General features: G+C 40.2%; 1 protein-coding gene across 1 annotated transcript in view; it reads left to right on the top strand.

Moving 5' to 3' along the window:
* Nucleotides 1-20,957, top strand: part of ACTR3B (actin related protein 3B) — a 61,850-nt gene that overhangs the window by 23,967 nt on the left and 16,926 nt on the right. Inside the window, 7 exon segments of the mRNA XM_043509659.1 lie at nt 4,944-5,068; nt 6,205-6,313; nt 7,620-7,717; nt 7,876-7,983; nt 9,696-9,839; nt 10,584-10,748; nt 10,750-10,761. Of these exon segments, the coding sequence (XP_043365594.1) occupies nt 4,997-5,068; nt 6,205-6,313; nt 7,620-7,717; nt 7,876-7,983; nt 9,696-9,839; nt 10,584-10,748; nt 10,750-10,761 (708 nt within the window). The 5' untranslated portion in view covers nt 4,944-4,996.

The following is a 20,957-nucleotide window of genomic DNA, read 5'->3' as shown; positions in this document are numbered from 1 at the left end:
GGCTGAGACAGAAGCACTGGAGTTTATCCCTGCTATTTGGTCCAGTAGGCTCTGGAATCTGTCTTGTGGCAGATAAGCTTAGGCAAAGGTTGAATTGATGCGAGCTCCTATGAATTCCAGGGGCCAAGTATGGTGCAAAGTTGATTTTTTGAGGTTGTTGCTCACTTCTAGGGAGGAGAAGAGTAGACGAAGCTAGGATGTTGATGCTCGAGCTTCCTGTCTGGATCACGCTGCCAGCAGCCAGTCATCTAGGTATGGGAAGACAAGGATTCCCTGATGTCGTTGGTGAACCGCTATCACAGAGAAAACCTTTGTAAAAACTTGTGGGGAGGTGGTAAGTCCGAATCGGAGAACCCTGTAATGGAAGTATCGATGCCCAATGTCAGGAGCCTTCTATATGTTGGATGTATGTCAATATGGAAGTAGGCATCTTGCATGTCGAGAGGTGTAAACCATGTGCCTTTTTCTAGTGAAGGAATGATGGTCGCAAGCGTGACCATACAGAATTTCGTCTTGCGAATAGAGCGGTTGAGATGTCAGAGATCCAAGATTGGTCTCCATCCCCATTTCTTCTTGGGTACAAGGAAATAGTTGGAATAGAACTCTGTGCCGTGAAAGGCTGCAGGGACTGACTCCACTGCTCCTTGCAGTCCACCTCGAGGGTAAGAATACTGTCATGAGAGGGATCTCTGGCAGGGGGGTCGGGGCAGGAGATGTGGAGGAGACATCATAAAGTCTATGGTTTGGCTGTGTCAAACGACATCCAAGAACCACTTGACTGTTATTGCTCTCCAAGCTGGTAGGAGTTTGAGATGATGCCTAAAAGACATAGGGGACGGGATGGCTCTCTAGGTGCACTCAGAAATACCATTTTCATGGTGACTGTGTTGTGCAGAGGTCTGCATTGCCGGAACAGGCGGACGAGTTCTGTGTAGCTTGGGGCACTTCTGAGGAGGTTCGTAGGCCCATCGGTGGTAGAAGTGAGACGTATAGGGTTGGGTTGGTGATGGGCGATAACATTTTCTCTTTAGTGATTGTGTATGTATGCCCAAGGATCATAAGGTGGCTCTAGAGTCTTTTAGAGAGTGTAAGGAATCATCAGTTTTCTGGTTGAAGAGGTGTGATTCATCAAAGGGAAGGTTCTCAATTGTGTCCGCACCTCTCTAGCGAAACTTGAGATGTGTACCCAGGATTCCCTCCTCATGACAGTTCCAGTCGCAACACACGTGAGGACATGTCCGCTGAATCAACTGCAGCCTGAAGTATGGACCTGGTGACCAGCTTTACAAGTGATTTTACATCAAATACAATCCTACTGAGATAGCTTATCTGCAGATTCCTTCATCCGGCCATAGTTTATAAAGTCATACTTGGCCATCAGTGCCAAGTCATTAGAGATCCAGAACTGTAGTCCAGCAGAGGAGAAAACCTTTCAACCCATGAGGTCCAGTTTCTTACCCTCCCGGTCTGCCGGGGTGGAGCATGGACGGCATTGTTTGGTCCGCTCTAACACAGCCTGTGTTACCAAGAAGTTGGAGGGTGTGAAAATAAAAATTCTGCCCCTTTGGGGAGGATGTAGTATCTCTTCTTGGCTCTCTTCAGGGTCGCTGTACAGATGGCCAGGGTATGCCACAGCGGTGTGTGCTGGTTGAAGAATGGCATCATTGATTGGTAAGGCCACCCTTGCCAATGCCGATGTATGCAGAATGTCTAATAAATGGTGCTGACTGTCCTGCACCTCTTCCAGTGGGTTCTCAAGAGCATTGACTATTCTCCATAGGAGTTCTTGAAACTGATGATATTCGTCTTGTGCGAGGAAGGTGTTGATGACATAGCCTGGAGATGGTGAAGGGAATCTCTCCGGATCCGCCAGTACAGTCTAAACGGGGCTGATCGGTGCATTGTCTAACACCATTTCCAAATGTCTACTAGATGAAGGGTGGGGTGGTGAAATAGGGGAGTTCTCCCCAGCTGAACGAGACTATTTTGAAGATGAATATTGGGGCCATGAGCTCCAATATGGCCAACCCGTTGATCCTGCTGTTATTGTACTTGTGCCCAAGGAGATAGATATCAGCTTCTTAGGTAAGGCAAAGGAAGAGACTGCCATAGAGCCATCGGAACCCTCTGGTAGTCATGTTTCCGGAATGGAAGCAGCGGTCTGTGCCGAATGTCTGGGTCCTCAGATTCAGAGGAGTTGGAGTATTGTGTGAATGGTGGTGCTGATGCATCCATCGAAATGGGATGCATTAGAGAGGTATGGCCAGCAGGAGTGGTAGATGTAATGCAGGATATGGAGCCCTCTGCACAGGTGAGAGCACTGGAACATGTGGAGACCTCACTCCTTCCAGGTTGAGCAACAGTTCGTGAGGGCTGGGAGGGTTTCCAGTTCTCCATGGAGTCAATGGTATCTGGTCTGTTGACGGGACTGGAACTGGTAAAGGTACCTGTGTCAAGACCAACGAGTCATGGGATGCCGGTAGAGCCAAGGCAGGAAGGGTATGTGGATCCAGCACTGGGACTGGTGGATCTGGTCAGTGGTGTGGCCTCTTATCACTCTTGTGTGCCTTGGAGCGCACAGCTCCTCCGTGACTGGAACTTGTGGATGGTACAGCATCTTTCTTGGATTTAGAGGAAGACTTACTGCCATTCTTATGTGCATGCTTCCATGGCTCATGGCTAGGCCCCAGTGCGCGGTCTGTAGCACTGATACTGGTTGATCTGGATGGAGGCTTCAGGGTGTAGGAGGAGCACTCTTGAATTGCTCAGACCGATGTACTGGGGGTGCTCCTTGAGGTGGAGAGCTCAGCCTTCCCGTGTACGGGCTGTGAAGGATACTGCCATGTGGCCTTCCCCCAAATAGTATAAACAACGTTGGTGTTCGTTGCCGACGGAAAACGAGCGAGGGCAGGAAGCACAGACTTTGAATCCTGGCATCTTCAGCATAAATCAGTACCCAGACCTGGGAGCTGAGTGGAAGTAAAGGGGGGGAGATTGTTTGGGGAGAAAAACTGCCGAAGTGGCGTCCCAAGTCCTTACTTATAAAAAATGCTAGGAATTACCAAAGTACAATGAAAACCAATAAAATTTTAACTAATGAATGAAAATAAGAACTGGTTTTTTGTTTAAAAAAATTTTTTTAATGCGTCACTAAGAATGAGAGGGCAGCAGAAGCTTCAGCTTGGACCATGCGTCCGTGAGAAGAAACTGGAGATGTGGAAGGAACTTGAGATGTGGACTGCCCCACCCTTTATCGGCTCAGGCGAAACCATGAGGCAGTACAAGAGCGCATGTGCAGACCACCAAGCAATACTACATTGAACAGCTCTGGGTGCGTAATGCATGCACATAACTCTCAATAGAATACAATAGGGACCATTGCTCAAAGAAGAATCAGGAATATACTGTATCACTTTTTGTGGTGTGTACATGCTGTGCCCATAGCATATTCAAATGGTCTCTTTATTTGGATCTGTTACTTAATTTTTTTATTGATCCATATTAACACCAAACATGTTCAAATCTAAATTTGATACCTTTCTAAACTCCATTGATTTTAGTTGTCCTTTATATCAGTAATGTCTTGTAGTCTTGTATCTTACGCTTAAAAACTTTGTATGGACTACATATTGCCTAAAATTTGAGGTGCTAATTATGCTTCTGCTGTATTTGAAAAGGTTTATGGGACTTTGTTCATAATCTAAATCTAATCTAAAACAACATCTAGTTTTCTAATGTCCACAGTATTTTTTTGCCTACCTTGAATGCTGACTTTTTTTTTTGGATAGATGCTACAAGGTAAGGAAATATTAAATAAGCCCAGAGGTCCAAGGAAGTTATTGGGGAAGCACTCTCTATCAGAACTATAGTGCAGTAACTATGTAGTTCAGTTAACATAGTTTTAAGTGTTAAAGCAATTTTCTAAATCAAAAGAGTTTATAAAGATATACATATGTGTTGTGCTAAATAGGTTTATGTATACACCATATGGTAACAAATATTTCCTATGACCTATTTATTTAATGTAAATCTGACTTTTGTCAATTGGAATGTTTTGTGGGGTCTGGTGTATGTTTCTGAAAGAAGTTTTCAAACTCTGATGAAGTTTTGTCCTAATACCGTTAGAAGCACTCTTAAGTGATTATTCTACATACTGCCTGTTCTCCATTATAAGTGGTTGAGTGTGTGATTCTGGCTTACTGAAACAAGACTGTAAATAAACAGGCTACATTTTATTCTGTTTTTATTTATAGTTTGCCCTCGATGTCTTGCTGCTTAATCTTTCTGCCTACACCAGCCTTCTGCTAGTGATTTTAGTGATAGTTGCCTCCTGCTAATAGCAAGCATGAATGTTTCAATAGGCTTCTCTGTAGGGCTGCAAATTGATTTTTTTTTCTACCAGCCAGAATTATGGCTCAGTAACTTAATGTTTTCGAATATTTTCTTCATGCTCCTGCTGCCTCCCTCTTCTCCTTCCTCTTAATTCTCCAACTTGCCTGGTATATTGAGACCCAGAAAAACCTGTCATTTCCTCACTTCAGGAGTGCCTACTGTATTGGAAATCCAAAAGCATGCAGCTCTCCTGAGTGCTGTAGTTGGTAATGGGGTAAATTTTTAAAGTGGCGTGTGTGTGTGGGGTGGGGCAGGGGGGCATGGAGGGGAGGATTTGGTTGTAACTCCCACTGATGTTAATTGGAGATAGGTGACCAAATTCCCTGCACTGCACTGAAAATGTACCCTAATATATTAGTGTGTCAGTTTATCACTTCCTACATTCCAGTCTTTATTTTTGAGAAAAGAAGCTTTGCCTGCTTTATTTAAAGCAGGAAAGGGGAACGCTTAACACCTCACATTGTTCTATGTTTAGAAAAAGAGTTTTATTTTTAATGTGTTCTTTTGTGATGGACTTTATCTATTATTTATTTATTTATTTATTTATTTGGGTATTGCAATCAGAGAGTCAGCAAAAGTAGGTGACCAAGCCTAGAGGAGAGTAATGAAGGGAGTTATTGATTTAGACTTTTTCATTGGAGATGAAGCCATAGATAAACCTACCTATGCTACAAAAGTAAGAATATATAATGAAGCTTTAAGCATCTTTCAGAAATCTTTTTGAATTGACTCTATATTTTCATTATTGTAGATTATTTAAATGCTTGTCAAGAAGATTTGAAATAAATACTTATCTGAAGTTTGCTATCATTAAGTATACTCGTCATTGTAGTTTGAGAATGAAAGGATTGAATTTAGTTGGCTTCAGTTTAGCATGTGCAAATTTGGTTGGTTGGCCTCTTTCTTTCTTCCTTATTTTTTTAAATAGTTCTTCTACCAGTGCTTTAGCAACAGTTGATGATAGATCTATCTTGTGAGGGTCCCTTAATGCATTTTCTTTTCCCCAGTAATGTCAATAGCTGATATAGATATAGATGCCAAATCTTTTTATTTCCTCTTGCTGAAAATTGCATGGGACCTATATTAAATGATAAAATAACTGACTATTTTGATGCTGATCAGTTTGCTTTGAGAAATGTCAGAACATGTCCCCTGTCCCCTTTGTACCGGGTCATCCTATAAGTCCATTTCTCTGTGAGTCAGTTTTTCTTTTTCCTGTAAAGGACCTTTTTCTGTGGGAGATTCATAAAGTAAGGTATATGTTAAATATTCATAAAATATATATCCTATATTACTTTCTTATATATTAGCTTAAGCACCAACTGTGTGCTGGGTACTGAGAAAAATGTGAAGATAGCCCCTGCTTATAGGAACCTATGGTCTAAAATAATGTAATACTGAAGTCTTGGTTTGTCGTCTTAGCTCCTATCATTCATAGATTGCAAAATGCTTACAATGGATAAGAAGTATCATTATCCCTAGTTTACAGATGGGGTAACTGGTGCACAGGAAGGTGAAGTGCCTTGCCCCAGGTCACACAGTAAAGCAGCGGCAGAACTAAGAATAGAACCTAGGTCTTCTGACTCCCAGTCCAGTCCCCTATCCACAGACAGAATTATAATGAGAGACCCAAGAGAGAATGATGACTTAAAAATTACTGGCTTTCTTTTAAAAGTAGAACGGTGACACAATGTTTATATAGGCAGTATTTATGGTTCTCATAGAGGATACTAGGATTTTGCTTCTCTTGTTCATTGTATTGTTACCTACTGGCTCATACACTGACACGTTTAAAATGTTCTTTTGCTTCAGTGGCCCATACGACATAGTCTTGTTGAAAACTGGGATCTCATGGAGAGATTCATGGAGCAAGTAATTTTTAAAAATCTTCACACTGAAACTGAGGATCATTACTTTTTTAATGGTGAGTAATGGAACTGGGTAAGAAAATGCTTCCACAAATGGGAGATGGTATAATTGTGGTGGATAACATTCCCAGCACAAGTAGCTTTTGTTATAAAGCCTAGAAGCTTTTTGTAATTTTTTCATTTTTTTTTTATTGCTGTAGAAATAATATATAAAATCACATTAGAGCCAGTTTCTAGTACACTTCTGAAACAGGCTTCTTGGTTTGGGCTTTATTTTTTTTAAAAGCTTTGGATGGCTTGATTGAATTACAGATGCTGCTTAAAATAATTGGCTGACTTTAGTCAACCAAAATAAAGCATTACAGTGAAATAGGGGGAAATGTCACTTAGCAATATGCTGTATGTTAGCAATCATGTGCGCAGTTATGTATTACCTTCTGTGAAGGGTTTCTGTTAAAGATTAAATTAATTACTTAATGCAGAATGATTTTTTAAAATCAGTGGTTTTGCATAGGAGGAGATAAATATAAAGAATACATAATTCATAGCTGGCTTTTTTTTTTTTTTTTTAAATAAAGACCACTGTTAAGTAGTTAAGGTCCCAGATTGGATCAGCCTTGAATCTTGTTCACCATTAAATATCAGACTGTTTATATGAATTGTTTGGAAAGTTGTTTGTAATTTATGACACTAAGTAGTTGTATGCAACCAGTTTTCCTTGTTTACATGGAATTCTGCAAAACAATCTGATTTTAGTTTAGTTTATTTTAAAATTAATGCACATTCTTTCATTTATTTTTCTTGGTAATTCATCCCCTCCCAGGTAGGAGTAGCAGTGAGGTGAAGAATCTTTAGGCGTTAAGTTTGCTCCCTGTACATAATACAGATTATCCCTTATACACCAGTCTTGCAAACACACATACACCGTGTTTAACTTTATTATGGTGAGTAGTCCTATTGAGATCAATGGGACCACTTTCGGTAGGAAAGTTAGGCAGTTGCGTAAGTGTTTGCAGGATCACTGTCTTACTCTGGATGTGTTTCCTCCTTACATGTACTTATATGTCAAAGTCATACTACTTATTATGGCCACAGTATGTCATTTCTGTTCACATGTCAAACCAAACTTTTTTCCTAATAACATTTCTTTGAAAAATTACTGATTAACAACCATGTTGTGGAAGGTTGGGCTTGTGTCTACCCGCCAAAGAGTAAATGGATCAAATCTATTTACCTGGGACTTATTTGGGATTCTTCAGTGCCCTCATAAACTGAAAAATTGGGTTACTGCTGGATCAGGAGCCAAGTTTGATAAAAGTCTGAACTGCATTAGATTTTAATAAGGTGACTTTTCTTTACAGACAGAACTTCCATTGAACACTCCAGAAAACAGAGAGTATCTTACAGAAATCATGTTTGAATCTTTTAAAGTACCAGGACTTTACATTGCTGTTCAGGTGAACAAAGTGAATCTATGCTTCTAAAGTACAGTATAGCTGGAGTATGTATGGTCTTCTGCAAGCATATACCTAAAATGTTTGAAGCAGGGTCTTCTAAGATTATCTGTTAACATGTTCTATCCAAATCTAAATATTAACTTTTGTTTCTTATCTAGGCAGTGTTGGCTTTAGCCCCATCTTGGGCTTCACGGCAGGTTGGCAAACATACATTAACAGGAATAGTCATTGACAGTGGTGATGGAGTAACTCATGTAATTCCTGTGGTAGGATGCAGTTTAAGATCTTAAACTGTTTGTGTGAGTGTGAAAGTTTCCTTGGTCTTCAGTTAATAGACCAATTTTATTTTTTCCAGATTTTGTGGATATTAATTGTGGCAATGTGAGGAGTAGTGGAGGTTAGGGAAAAGGAGTGTGTGTGTGTGTGTGTGTGTGTGTGTGTGTGTGTGTGTATAATGTGTTAAAGGGACACTGTCATTTTAATTTTAGGACCAAACTATAGATAATGCATTAGAAATTTATGCAGTAGAGGATATGTAAATAATAATGAGATTTTTAAAATTTTAAACTTTATAGTGGTGATATTTACATTAAAAAGTCAGCATTTTTCAAATGAGTCTTCACAATGTGGTTACAGTAGTTGTGACGTGGAAAAAATTGAAATCCAAGTTCATTAAATACCATTACAGCTCTTTCTCATTGAGGTCAGTTAGAACTGCCATAATGGGTCAGACCAAAGGTACATCTAGCCCAGTATCCTGTCTTCTGAAATGAAGGCCATGAAAAAGGAGTCAATATGCCTATTGGAGATTCCTATTATTGTATAAATCCTGTCCATGCATCCTGCTGTGTACAAATTTTTACTATAACCAATATTTGTTAATGCTGCTCAAATTTGGAAAGTTGGTCAGTGTGGTGGATATTCTCACTTGATGCAGAGATTTCATCTTTGCCTGAATGTGTAGCACTTTTCTGTGTGTTGAATTCCATTTCCAAAAAGTTTTTGGTTGGACATTTGTATAGTATTCTACCTTTCACATATGGGGTATTTCCTCATGCTACTGTCAAAAATTTAGAGTACACGTTACCTGTGTGAAACAAAAGCAAGCTTATATAAACACAGCACAAGCATCTAGTCAATTTTTAATTGTTGAACCCTCTCAGGATATAAACATGTAATCATTATTTATGCACTCTAATTTCTGTTCCAATTATGGCATCCAGTGTATCTGCCTGAGTGACATCCAAGTACTGAAATATATTATAATGCTGTGGGCTCCATTAACTTTTTTAAGCTTATTGCCTGTAGGTAGTTATCTGTACCCTGCGGTATTTGCTATATGGAACTTAAAATGGGAACTCTTAGAAACAACACAAGCTTGCAATACGAAGTAGTCATTGCTGTGTTTACTATTACTGGCGATGACCAGTATTACCCTTTTCCTTTTTCTCGTCTTTATTTGTTGCCTTTTTCAGGATGCATTTTAAAACATCTCTTTTCCTTATTGTGTTTATTGGTCACTTTCCCTTCCCTTTAATAGCTTTTTGTGTTCAGTATTTTTGTAACCTTTGTTCTTTTCTATCCATTTTTCAGTCTCTCATGCAGGATACCTATTTTCTCTTCTCATGAGTACTTTTTGCCGTTTTAGATCATTCCTGAAAAAAACCTCATGGTTGGAATGTCTCTATCTTCAGCATGCATTTAAGATTATCCTTATTTTTTTTACATTCGCTGCTGATGTTTGTATTAGATAATTTAAGCAGCATCAGTTCTGCAAATAGTAATCAAGGGTCTTAGAAAGTAGCATCTAGTTTCATTAGGATTTACAAATTTGAGGTCACTTTGAAAGGTGCCAAAGTCTCACTTTTAATTTTTTAAAAAAACCCAAGAAGCTGCTGGGTAAAAATTAACATTATATTCTGCTGTTAACTTTTGGTACTTCATACACCAGCTTTTTCTAAGCATTTATTTTCCATAGGCAGAAGGTTATATAATTGGAAGTTGCATCGAACATATCCCTATTGCAGGTAGAGATATTACATATTTCATTCAGCAGATCCTAAGGAAGAGGGAGGTGGAAATTCCCCCTGAACAGGCTCTGGAGACAGCAAAAGCCATAAAGGTAAAGATTTGATGTGAAATTTACCTTCCTTTTAAGAGAGGTAGATTTTTGTTTTTTGTTTTAACACATTGCCAGTGGTCCTTTTTACATATACAAATATAGGAATTGTCAAACTATACTTTTCCTTCTATTTAAGCTGTTCAGAAAATGAGGGGGGAAAGATGTAAAAGGGAAACAAGGAGAAATATGAATAATTATCAAGCAAGACTTTTGTTTAGAATTAATATGTACGTGTTTTAAAGGTGAAATTGGCTTTAGCGTTTGCTTCAAATTTGAACTGTGCTAGTTAAGAAAATTCTCCATAAAAACTCAACCTCTGAGTCTTGCATATATTGCATATTACTGGGATGATCACCTAATTCTGATCCTGTAATGAAATGCGTACAGGTGGGCCCTCTGCTTTGAAACCAGTGATTTCAGTGACATTGCATGCAAGCTAAGGAGTTTGCCAGTATGAAGCCCCATTGAAATCAATGGGGTCTTGTGCATCTCTCAATGCAGGATTTGGGGGCTTTACCAATTTATTATGTAGGACTTTTCCTGAACAGTCTGTTCCTTAAGAATAAGGTTAGAATTGTAAGAAGAGTAGTTACAAAATGTGAACCCTAGGTTAATAGATTTAGACCTCGCTTTTGATTCTCCAATTAAGTAATTTTCACTGTTTTTCTGAAATATTCCTTGGTGTATTTAATAATTACGTATGATCAGTTTAGGCAACTTTTAATGCATGGTATTTCTTTACAGGAAAAATAATGTTACGTTTGCCCTGATATAGTAAAGGAATTTGCCAAATATGATGTAGATCGACGAAAATGGATCCAACAGTACACAGGCATCAATTCCTGAATCAACAAAAATAAATTCATTACAGATTTTGGTTATGAAAGGTTTCTTGGACCTGAAATTTTCTTTTCATCCTGAGGTAAGAATGACAGTGCCTAGCATTACATTGTTTTTTTTTTTTTTTTTTTTTGGGTAAAAAAAAAGTGCAATATAATTCTTGATGCAAGAGCACCACCTTGTGGAAATTATAAATACCAGTAAGTCTTGTCTGAGAGGGCTGGAAGACTTGCAGTTAATATATGCACAGACACACAATAATAGGTGGATTACTGCCTAATCTTTTGTTTTTCCTGTGGAGGTATATAAAGTCTAAATCTTTCAGTTTTTCAGAAGCACAAACTAAAACAAGAAAAATTTACCTGAAATCTCAGATCTTGACTGAGGCTTTTTTCTTTTTTTTAAAATACTGGTTTAAATTAGCAAACATCATGAATTATATGCAGCATATTTAGTTGTATAGTCAAACCCTTTGAATATCATTCCTGCTTATAGCAATTTACCAAAAGTAGTATTTTAATTCTTCGACGCTTATATTTGAGGTGCCTTTTAGGTAAGGAAACTCCAATGAACAGATCCTGTTATAGTGACTGTCCTTGTAAAACTGAAGGCCAAATTCATCCTTGAATCAAGTCTCTTAAAACTGGCTGTCATTAAACAAGCCTGAGTATATTTAAAATTAGCATTGTTAGAGCATTTATTCCTTCACTCTCCCACTTCCCTGGTCCTTCTCGCATGAACAGAGAGCAACAATACCCGAAGTCCGAAGGTGCAAACAATTTGATGTTTATTGGGGTGAACTTCCAGCAAGCTTAAATCCAAGTTCCTTTTTCCTTATGTTCGAATACCAACTTACTTCTGTTTGCCCCTAATTTATATAGTAATATTCTTGGCTATACCTTAACCAATCATTCTACTGAAATTTAACACTCGTATTGTAACATGATTAGCTAACCAATTATATCCCACCACCTTAATTAGTTTACACCCAGCAAAATTAATTATACAGCAGACAGAAACAATCACAGAACCAGAAAGAGAGCATGCCAATAAACAATAGCAAAGTGGGAACTATAATGACAAATACAGAAGTGAGGATTTCACAACTACATCTATAAAGACATAAGGGTTTCCCAGCTGTGTCTATTGATAAGTGAGTTCTTACCAGACAGAAAACTATCAACCTAAATTTCCTTTTACATCTTCTAGGCTCTTCCCTTTCTCTGGAGGTGATGGATCCAATCACCTTCCTAACAGCCCCATATTGACTAGTTTGGATTGTGAGGATGTGACCGGTTGCTTCCCAGCTTATGGCTGCCTCTGCTGCTTAGCCAAAGGCATTGGCCTAAGCACAGGGCCTCAGACGGTCACAGTGCGAGAAGGTCCATACGCAGATTCTTTCTTGTATACCTCTATTACTAGCTAAATGATAAACATATACCTACATTCTTAGAGTATAGGTCTTTACAGACAGGCTTGAATATCTATATCCTAACAAGCATAACTGACATGTCATGATGTTTCCCACTCAACAAACAACCTGCGCAGCAAGTAGCTCAGTTGTGAGAGCTGTGTCAAGTAGGCACCCCATGGCAGGGGAAAGAACCAGTTTATATGACTCAGGCAGATGGCTTGCAGGGCAAAGGCTAGGAAGGAGAGATGCTCACCTTTCTTCCAGGCAGACGGCCTGTGGACTGTAACCTGTAGGTGGTAAGCTCCTGCAGAAGACCCTGGGTCAGGGGAAAAGGACATAATCAATATGTTGAACTTGTGTTAAACTGCATAATCTGAAGAAATAAAACTGAACCCAGAAAGGAAAGGAATGGAAATCCTGTGGCTAGAAAGTGTTTTCTGGTGCATGGGCCACTTGCTTGAAGTAATGGACTATACTGCAGTGATTTTGGACAATGTTAAAGCATCTATCCACCCTGAAAGCAATTACTCTTCCTGCTCAGTGTATCTCATTCAGAGCTCTTATAGGGCACGCAGAAGGGTTTTTTTGACATTCAAACTTTAAAGACAAAAACCCCAGAACTCTTCTAGCATCTGTGCAAATTCTTCATGTTTGGTGTAAAGTCAATAATGATCAAAATTGGAGAGACACTGAACATACAGCTAGATCCAAGCTGCAGCATGATGAGGAAAGAGTAGAATAATGCTGGCTACTGGCAGTTGTGGAGATCTGGTACTGACAAATACAAAAATCATATATCTAAAGAGGGGAAAATCAACAGGTGAAAAATATGGGGGAATGTAATGCAACAGCGGCATCCATCCCTATTAAAGAAATGTTTATTTTCATCTTGTCTCATTAATGTTGCACGAATGTTACTAATGTATGTCACTAAAAACTGTTGTAATTGGAAGGAAAGGTTGGCCCATAAGGGAATCTCTGAGGAGTGATCCACAATATTAAAAAGCTTCACCCACATGTGTCTTCATATGTGTTGGCACTGGCTTCAGACTGCACCTCTAAGCCCATATCCTTCCCTGGCATCAGAGTGAAGGGCTGTGATCCTTGAAAGTTCTAAGATCTCTGCTCACTTAATTTTTTCAAATGTTTTTAATCATTCTTCAGGCCCTTGCCCTACATTATTACAAAGACAAGGCAGGCTGGGTGTAGTTCCCTCTGGAGCCTTCTAGCACTGATCTTGACATGGCAGGAGACTAAGTGCACTGCCTGCACTACTCCAGAATCCGGGAGCAAAGAATCTCTGTTGAGTGTCTGATCCCTACACCCGACTGAATTGGGTTTGCATGTCCGCCGAATGTGTTGATTCTGTTAAAACACAAAACCAAAAATGCTTCAGTCCCTTGATGCCACACCGTGGTGCAAGGTCTGCAAGAAACCTCTCCTGTGATGTTTTTAATAAACACACCACAGATGGTCCCAGCTGTGGTGAAATGCTTTATTTTCATTTATTGGAGTGACTTGATCACTGACTTGTAACTCTCTGCTCACATGTGGCAGAGTAATAAAGTCTTTCATTAATTTAGGCTGCAAGCTACTGGTGTGTAGTGCTTGTGTACGCATACTTGTGCTGTCACTCATCGAACTAGAGCAAGTATAAATAGCGATGTAGGGGTGGGCGCATGGGGAGCAGTAGTAGAGGGGCAGCAAAGTCATGTCGAGTACATATCCTTGGTTTGAAGAAGGTTTGTACTCAGCATGGCTCAGCTGTACTTCTGCTGCCACTACTAGTGTTACTGTGTCTACACTACTGTTTGTTTATATTCCCACTAGCTGAGTGATGGCCAGCTCAAGTATGTGCATGTGAGCAGTGAGCAGGAATCACACCCCTAGCTCGTAGTGTTGAGATGATGATAGAAAAACCAACACTTGAATGTTTGGATACTAGGGCTTTTGGCATACTGGATCTTCAGTTTCAGAGGACGTTAGCCAGGTTTGCATTTAACCTAGCATGCGCTTGGGTATGTACGATAAGAACAAGACATTGACCTTTTTTTTTAAGGGAAATTAAACTAATGTTAATGCAGTATTGGAGTGATCCATGTTAACATCGTGGCTCTCTGTCCGATCTAGTAGCCAGATCGTTTATATAGGTTTGAGTCTGATACTGCCTCTGAGCTAGTGGACCTTATTCATTAAATAAGTAAACTTATTTTTAAGTTTTAAGCTCAGTAAACTTTTAGATCCAAAGATCCCATATTCAATTCCTGCAGACAGCAGAAGAGGAGCATTGTTACATTAGGGTTAAGATGTCTAGCATTGAAATAAGAAAATTCCAAATCTCTCTCCTGCCTCAATGTTAATCTGTCCATGCTGCAATATTTGTTATATCTTCTTCTGTCCCTCTTCCTTAAATGTAAATGCTATTAATATGCGCAATATGGCTGAGTTTAATATTGCGGAAGAGCTCAAACTACTTTCCTAAAGCATGAGTGCTTGATTTCTCAATCTTAATTTTTTTTATACTTCCTAAAAATATATATACACACACTTGAACTTTAGTTATTGTGTATGTTTACGTATCTGTAGATACACCCTCAATATATCAACTCATGGCAGTGAAATACACAATTTGGAGTTAAGACAGGGCAAATATTAAGATGAGTCTAAAGATTTGGAGAGTGAAATAAAGCCGATATTTTGCTACAACAGTAAAAAGTTTTAACACCTCTGTGGCATTATTTCCCTTTTATTTATATAGAGAAGAGTTCATTTTGGTCACTACAAGTACATACCATATTCAATAAATAGAAGCAACATCAGCCCTGTGAATTTTTTACAGAAAAATGTTGCTGCAACATATCGTTCATTGAAATTAACTCTAGAGTCCTCTCATGTCATTTGTATGTCTGTATTCCACTTCTTTTAGCTTGCTAATCCAGATTTTATGGAATCCATTTCGAATGTAGTTGATGAAGTTATATAGAACTGTCCCACTGATATTTGTTGTCCATTATATAAGGTATGGTCTTTTGGGGGGTAAGACTGACTAACTTCACCTGAAAATTAAAGGTCCATATTCTCACAATGAATTATTTAATTATGTAAGTACCATTCCCATCTGGCATGGGAAGTGCAAGCTCTGGGTATAAGTACTACTAGAAAAAAAAAAAACCTTTTTGGGGGAATCCAAATAACTTGGATTTCTCTTTGAAAGGTACTTAGTATTTGCTGCTTTTCATTTTCGAAGCACTTGAATTCTTGCAACAGACATGTGAAATCGGTAAGTGTTATCTCCATGTTACCAATGGAGGAAATGAGGCACAGAAGTTAAGTAACCTACCCAAGCCACATGTGAAGTCTGTAGCAGAGCTGGGATTATAACTTGAGTTCCTGGAAATTTATTAATATACTGTGGTTTGAAAACTTTTATGTTTTTGGTAATCTTGACTCTTGCATTTCCCCCTTCGCTCCTCCCCATCCCAAAAATAGCTAAATACTGAAGCTAGGTATTAAAATATGTAAATAAAAAATAGTGATGTAACCCAGGCTATTAACCCTGTATAAGTTTATCAGGCATCAGCCAAGAGGGATCTTTGTTACTGGCTTGTTAGAATATGAAAATGGAGGTTCCTTAACTACAGCCCATAAATCCTCAGTCTGACTTTAAAACATAGGCCTGTAGTGAGCTTTCTCTCTGAGTTGGAAGGACAACCTATGTTGCTCCTTGTTTTTCACCCTTGAAGCTGTGATACACTTCAGATGAATAAAAAATGCCAGGTTATTGTGCAGATTTGTTTGTTTACCAGTATAAGTGGTGATGGTTTTCTCCTAAATTGAGTAAGAAGATAGCTTGATCTCCTCACTGCTGACCTCAAATGCATCTTCCCTGGTTGTCGAATTCGGTGGTGGTCCTTGAGGTGTCTGAGTTACATAGTAACATTGGCCTTTCAAAGGTGGTGTATGTGGGATGGTGCTGGAAATCATTTTGCTCAGTAAAGCAGATATGCTAAGTAAGTCTGGGGTCACTTGAAACCAGTAGATGTTTTGTGACCAAATTTGTGAGTGGCTTATTTGCTTAACAGCTCAGTCTGGTCTTTCCAGACATGAATGTGTTTTTTATTTGAAGTCTCCATTTTTAATGCTCTCTTCCTTTTTCTTTGCTTGCTAAAATATCTTATTTCTATAGTGCTTTCTCTAGATAGAGACCTAATAAACCCTGCACAACAAGTCTGCACAACAATTCAGAAAAGGAAGTAAAAAATATTGAACAAAGTTGACATAGTTGGGATTCGCAAAAAGAAAAGGAGTACTTGTGGCACCTTAGAGACTAACAAATTTATTAGAGCATAAGCTTTCGTGAGCTACAGCTCACTTCATCGGATGCATTTGGTGGAAAAAACAGAGGAGAGATTTACACACACACACACACACACACACACACACACACACACACACACACACACACACACACACACACACACACAGAACATGAAACAATGGGTTTATCATACACACTGTAAGGAGAGTGATCACTTAAGATAAGCCATCACCAACAGCAGGGGGGGGAAGGAGGAAAACCTTTCATGGTGACAAGCAGGTAGGCTAATTCCAGCAGTTAACAAGAATATCAGAGGAACAGTGGGGGGTGGGGTGGGAGGGAGAAATACCATGGGGAAATAGTTTTACTTTGTGTAATGACTCATCCATTCCCAGTCTCTATTCAAGCCTAAGTTAATTGTATCCAGTTTGCAAATTAATTCCAATTCAGCAGTCTCTCGTTGGAGTCTGTTTTTGAAGCTTTTTTTGTTGAAGTATAGCCACTCTTAGGTCTGTGATCGAGTGACCAGAGAGATTGAAGTGTTCTCCAACTGGTTTTTGAATGTTATAATTCTTGACGTCTGATTTGTGTCCATTCATTCTTTTACGTAGAGACTGTCCAGTTTGGCCAATGTACATGGCAGAGGGGCATTGCTGGCACATGATGGCATATATCACATTGGTAGATGCGCAGGTGAACGAGCCTCTGATAGTGTGGCTGATGTGATTAGGCCCTATGATGGTATCCCCTGAATAGATATGTGGACAGAGTTGGCAACGGGCTTTGTTGCAAGGATAGGTTCCTGGGTTAGTGGTTTTGATTAGGACCCCAAGATTAATTTTTTTTCTAGATTTGTAAAAAATCTAATGAGATCTTCAGTGCCCACAGGTATTTAGTCTGTCCATACTTCTTTTGTTCTAAGAGACCACAACTTCAACAGGACATTCCCTGCACCCAATGCTAGGGAATTGATTAGTACTGTACTGACGTTACAAAAGAAGGCCACCTCTTGAATTGCAAGTACCACTCTCCTCCGCATGTTGGTGTTTCTTTTTTGGGGAGAGGGTGGTCTCCCTGTCAAATATTGATTAGTTCCATGCTGAATTAATCTGAGGTCTGTCAGGATCACAATGAGATGATATGGCTGCACACACTAATCAGGGTTGCCACTTTGCTAGTTTATAAAAGCTAAAGCTGGCTCCTGTTTTAGCATCAAAGTCAGCCTGGCAAATAACCTTTCCTTGGCTAAGTCACTAGGTGGGAGATTTTTTTTTTTTTTGCCTTCTCTCCTTGTTCACTTTTTATTACTACTTATGTATAGTACTGCCAGTGTTTTGTTTTTTAAAACTCCATCTTGACTTTATTTCTGGGAAGCATTGATTCCTTTGTCTCTCTTTACATGGAGTTAATAGTTCCAAAATAATTGATGGGAAGTGCTGCTCTTTCCTTAGATGGAAGAAGATGGGTTGGTCACTAGGTCCTGGAAGCAGAGGGAAGATGTAATACAGAGACATATTTTTATTGTTTTATTTCTGTACTTGGAATAGGGGAAAGGAGAACAGAAGGAAACTGAAAGTAGATGTTTGAGATGAACTACCAGTGCAGAAATCGTAGTGGCTAGTGGGGATTTTTACTTGGTGACTAAGTAATGGGCTTTCTTCCACTCCAATCCCTGTCTTTGTATCTTAAGTTCAGAGTAGCAGCCGTGTTAGTCTGTATTCGCAAAAAGAAAAGGAGTACTTGTGGCACCTTAGAGACTAACAAATTTATCAGAGCATAAGCTTTCGTGAGCTACAGCTCACTTCATCGGATGCATTTGGTGGAAAAAACAGAGGAGAGATTTATATACACACACACAGAGAACATGAAACAATGGGTTTATCATACACACTGTAAGGAGAGTGATCACTTAAGATAAGCCATCACCAGCAGCAGGGGGGGGAAAGGAGGAAAACCTTTCATGGTGACAAGCAAGGTAGGCTAATTCCAGCAGTTAACAAGAATATCAGAGGAACAGTGGGGGGTGGGGTGGGAGGGAGAAATACCATGGGGAAATAGTTTTACTTTGTGTAATGACTCATCCATTCCCAGTCTCTATTCAAGCCTAAGTTAATTATATCCAGTTTGCAAATTAATTCCAATTCAGCAGTCTCTCGTTGGAGTCTGTTTTTGAAGCTTTTTTGTTGAAGTATAGCCACTCTTAGGTCTGTGATCGAGTGACCAGAGAGATTGAAGTGTTCTCCAACTGGTTTTTGAATGTTATAATTCTTGACGTCTGATTTGTGTCCATTCATTCTTTTACGTAGAGACTGTCCAGTTTGGCCAATGTACATGGCAGAGGGGCATTGCTGGCACATGATGGCATATATCACATTGGTAGATGCGCAGGTGAAGGAGCCTCTTATAGTGTGGCTGATGTGATTAGGCCCTATGATGGTATCCCCTGAATAGATATGTGGACAGAGTTGGCAACAGGCTTTGTTGCAAGGATAGGTTCCTGGGTTAGTGGTTCTGTTGTGTGGTGTGTGGTTGCTGGTGAGTATTTGCTTCAGATTGGGGGGCTGTCTGTAAGCAAGGACTGGCCTGTCTCCCAAGATCTGTGAGAGTGATGGCTCGTCCTTCAGGATAGGTTGTAGATCCTTGATGATGCGTTGGAGAGGTTTTAGTTGGGGGCTGAAGGTGATGGCTAGTGGCGTTCTGTTGTTTTCTTTGTTGGGCCTGTCCTGTAGTAGGTGACTTCTGGGTACTCTTCTGGCTCTGTCAATCTGTTTCTTCACTTCAGCAGGTGGGTATTGTAGTTGTAGGAATGCATGATAGAGATCTTGTAGGTGTTTGTCTCTGTCTGAGGGGTTGGAGCAAATGCGGTTATATCGTAGAGCTTGGCTGTAGACAATGGATCGAGTGGTATGATCTGGATGAAAGCTAGAGGCATGTAGGTAGGAATAGCGGTCAGTAGGTTTCCGATATAGGGTGGTGTTTATGTGACCATCGCTTATTAGCACCGTAGTGTCCAGGAAGTGGATCTCTTGTGTGGACTGGTCCAGGCTGAGGTTGATGGTGGGATGGAAATTGTTGAAATCATGGTGGAATTCCTCAAGAGCTTCTTTTCCATGGGTCCAGATGATGAAGATGTCATCAATGTAACGCAAATAGAGTAGGGGCATTAGGGGACGAGAGCTGAGGAAGCGTTGTTCTAAGTCAGCCATAAAAATGTTGGCATACTGTGGGGCCATGCGGGTACCCATCGCAGTGCCGCTGATTTGAAGGTATACATTGTCACCAAATGTGAAATAGTTATGGGTCAGGACAAAGTCACAAAGTTCAGCCACCAGGTTAGCCGTGACAGTATCGGGGATACTGTTCCTGACGGCTTGTAGCCCATCTTTGTGTGGAATGTTGGTGTAGAGGGCTTCTACATCCATAGTGGCTAGGATGGTGTTTTTAGGGAGATCACCAATGGACTGTAGTTTCCTCAGGAAGTCAGTGGTGTCTCGAAGATAGCTGGGAGTGCTGGTGACGAAGGGCCTGAGGAGGGAGTCTACATAGCCAGACAATCCTGCTGTCAGGGTGCCAATGCCTGAGATGATGGGACGTCCAGGATTTCCATGTTTATGGATCTTGGGTAGCAGATAGAATACCCCAGGTCGGGGCTCCAGGGGTGTGTCTGTGCGGATTTGTTCTTGTGCTTTTTCAGGGAGTTTCTTGAGCAAATGCTGTAGTTTCTTTTGGTAACTCTCAGTGGGATCAGAGGGTAATGGCTTGTAGAAAGTGGTGTTGGAGAGCTGCCGAGTAGCCTCTTGTTCATACTCCGACCTATTCATGATGACGACAGCACCTCCTTTGTCAGCCTTTTTGATTATGATGTCACTGACCGCTACATGCTACCTACATGCCTCTAGCTTTCATCCAGATCATACCACTCGATCTATTGTCTACAGCCAAGCGCTACGATATAACCGCATTTGCTCCAACCCCTCAGACAGAGACAAACACCTACAAGATCTCTATCATGCATTCCTACAACTACAATACCCACCTGCTGAAGTGAAGAAACAGATTGACAGAGCCAGAAGAGTACCCAGAAGTCACCTACTACAGGACAGGCCCAACAAAGAAAACAACAGAACGCCACTAGCCATCACCTTCAGCCCCCAACTAAAACCTCTCCAACGCATCATCAAGGATCTACAACCTATCCTGAAGGACGAGCCATCACTCTCACAGATCTTGGGAGACAGGCCAGTCCTTGCTTACAGACAGCCCCCCAATCTGAAGCAAATACTCACCAGCAACCACACACCACACAACAGAACCACTAACCCAGGAACCTATCCTTGCAACAAAGCCTGTTGCCAACTCTGTCCACATATCTATTCAGGGGATACCATCATAGGGCCTAATCACATCAGCCACACTATCAGAGGCTCCTTCACCTGCGCATCTACCAATGTGATATATGCCATCATGTGCCAGCAATGCCCCTCTGCCATGTACATTGGCCAAACCGGACAGTCTCTACGTAAAAGAATGAATGGACACAAATCAG

The sequence above is a fragment of the Dermochelys coriacea genome, chromosome 2 (genome assembly GCF_009764565.3).
Source record: "Dermochelys coriacea isolate rDerCor1 chromosome 2, rDerCor1.pri.v4, whole genome shotgun sequence".
In the NCBI taxonomy this organism is placed as follows: domain Eukaryota; kingdom Metazoa; phylum Chordata; order Testudines; family Dermochelyidae; genus Dermochelys; species Dermochelys coriacea.
The sequence above is the reverse complement of the archived record's forward strand: the minus strand, read 5'-3'. Positions and strand labels throughout refer to the sequence as shown.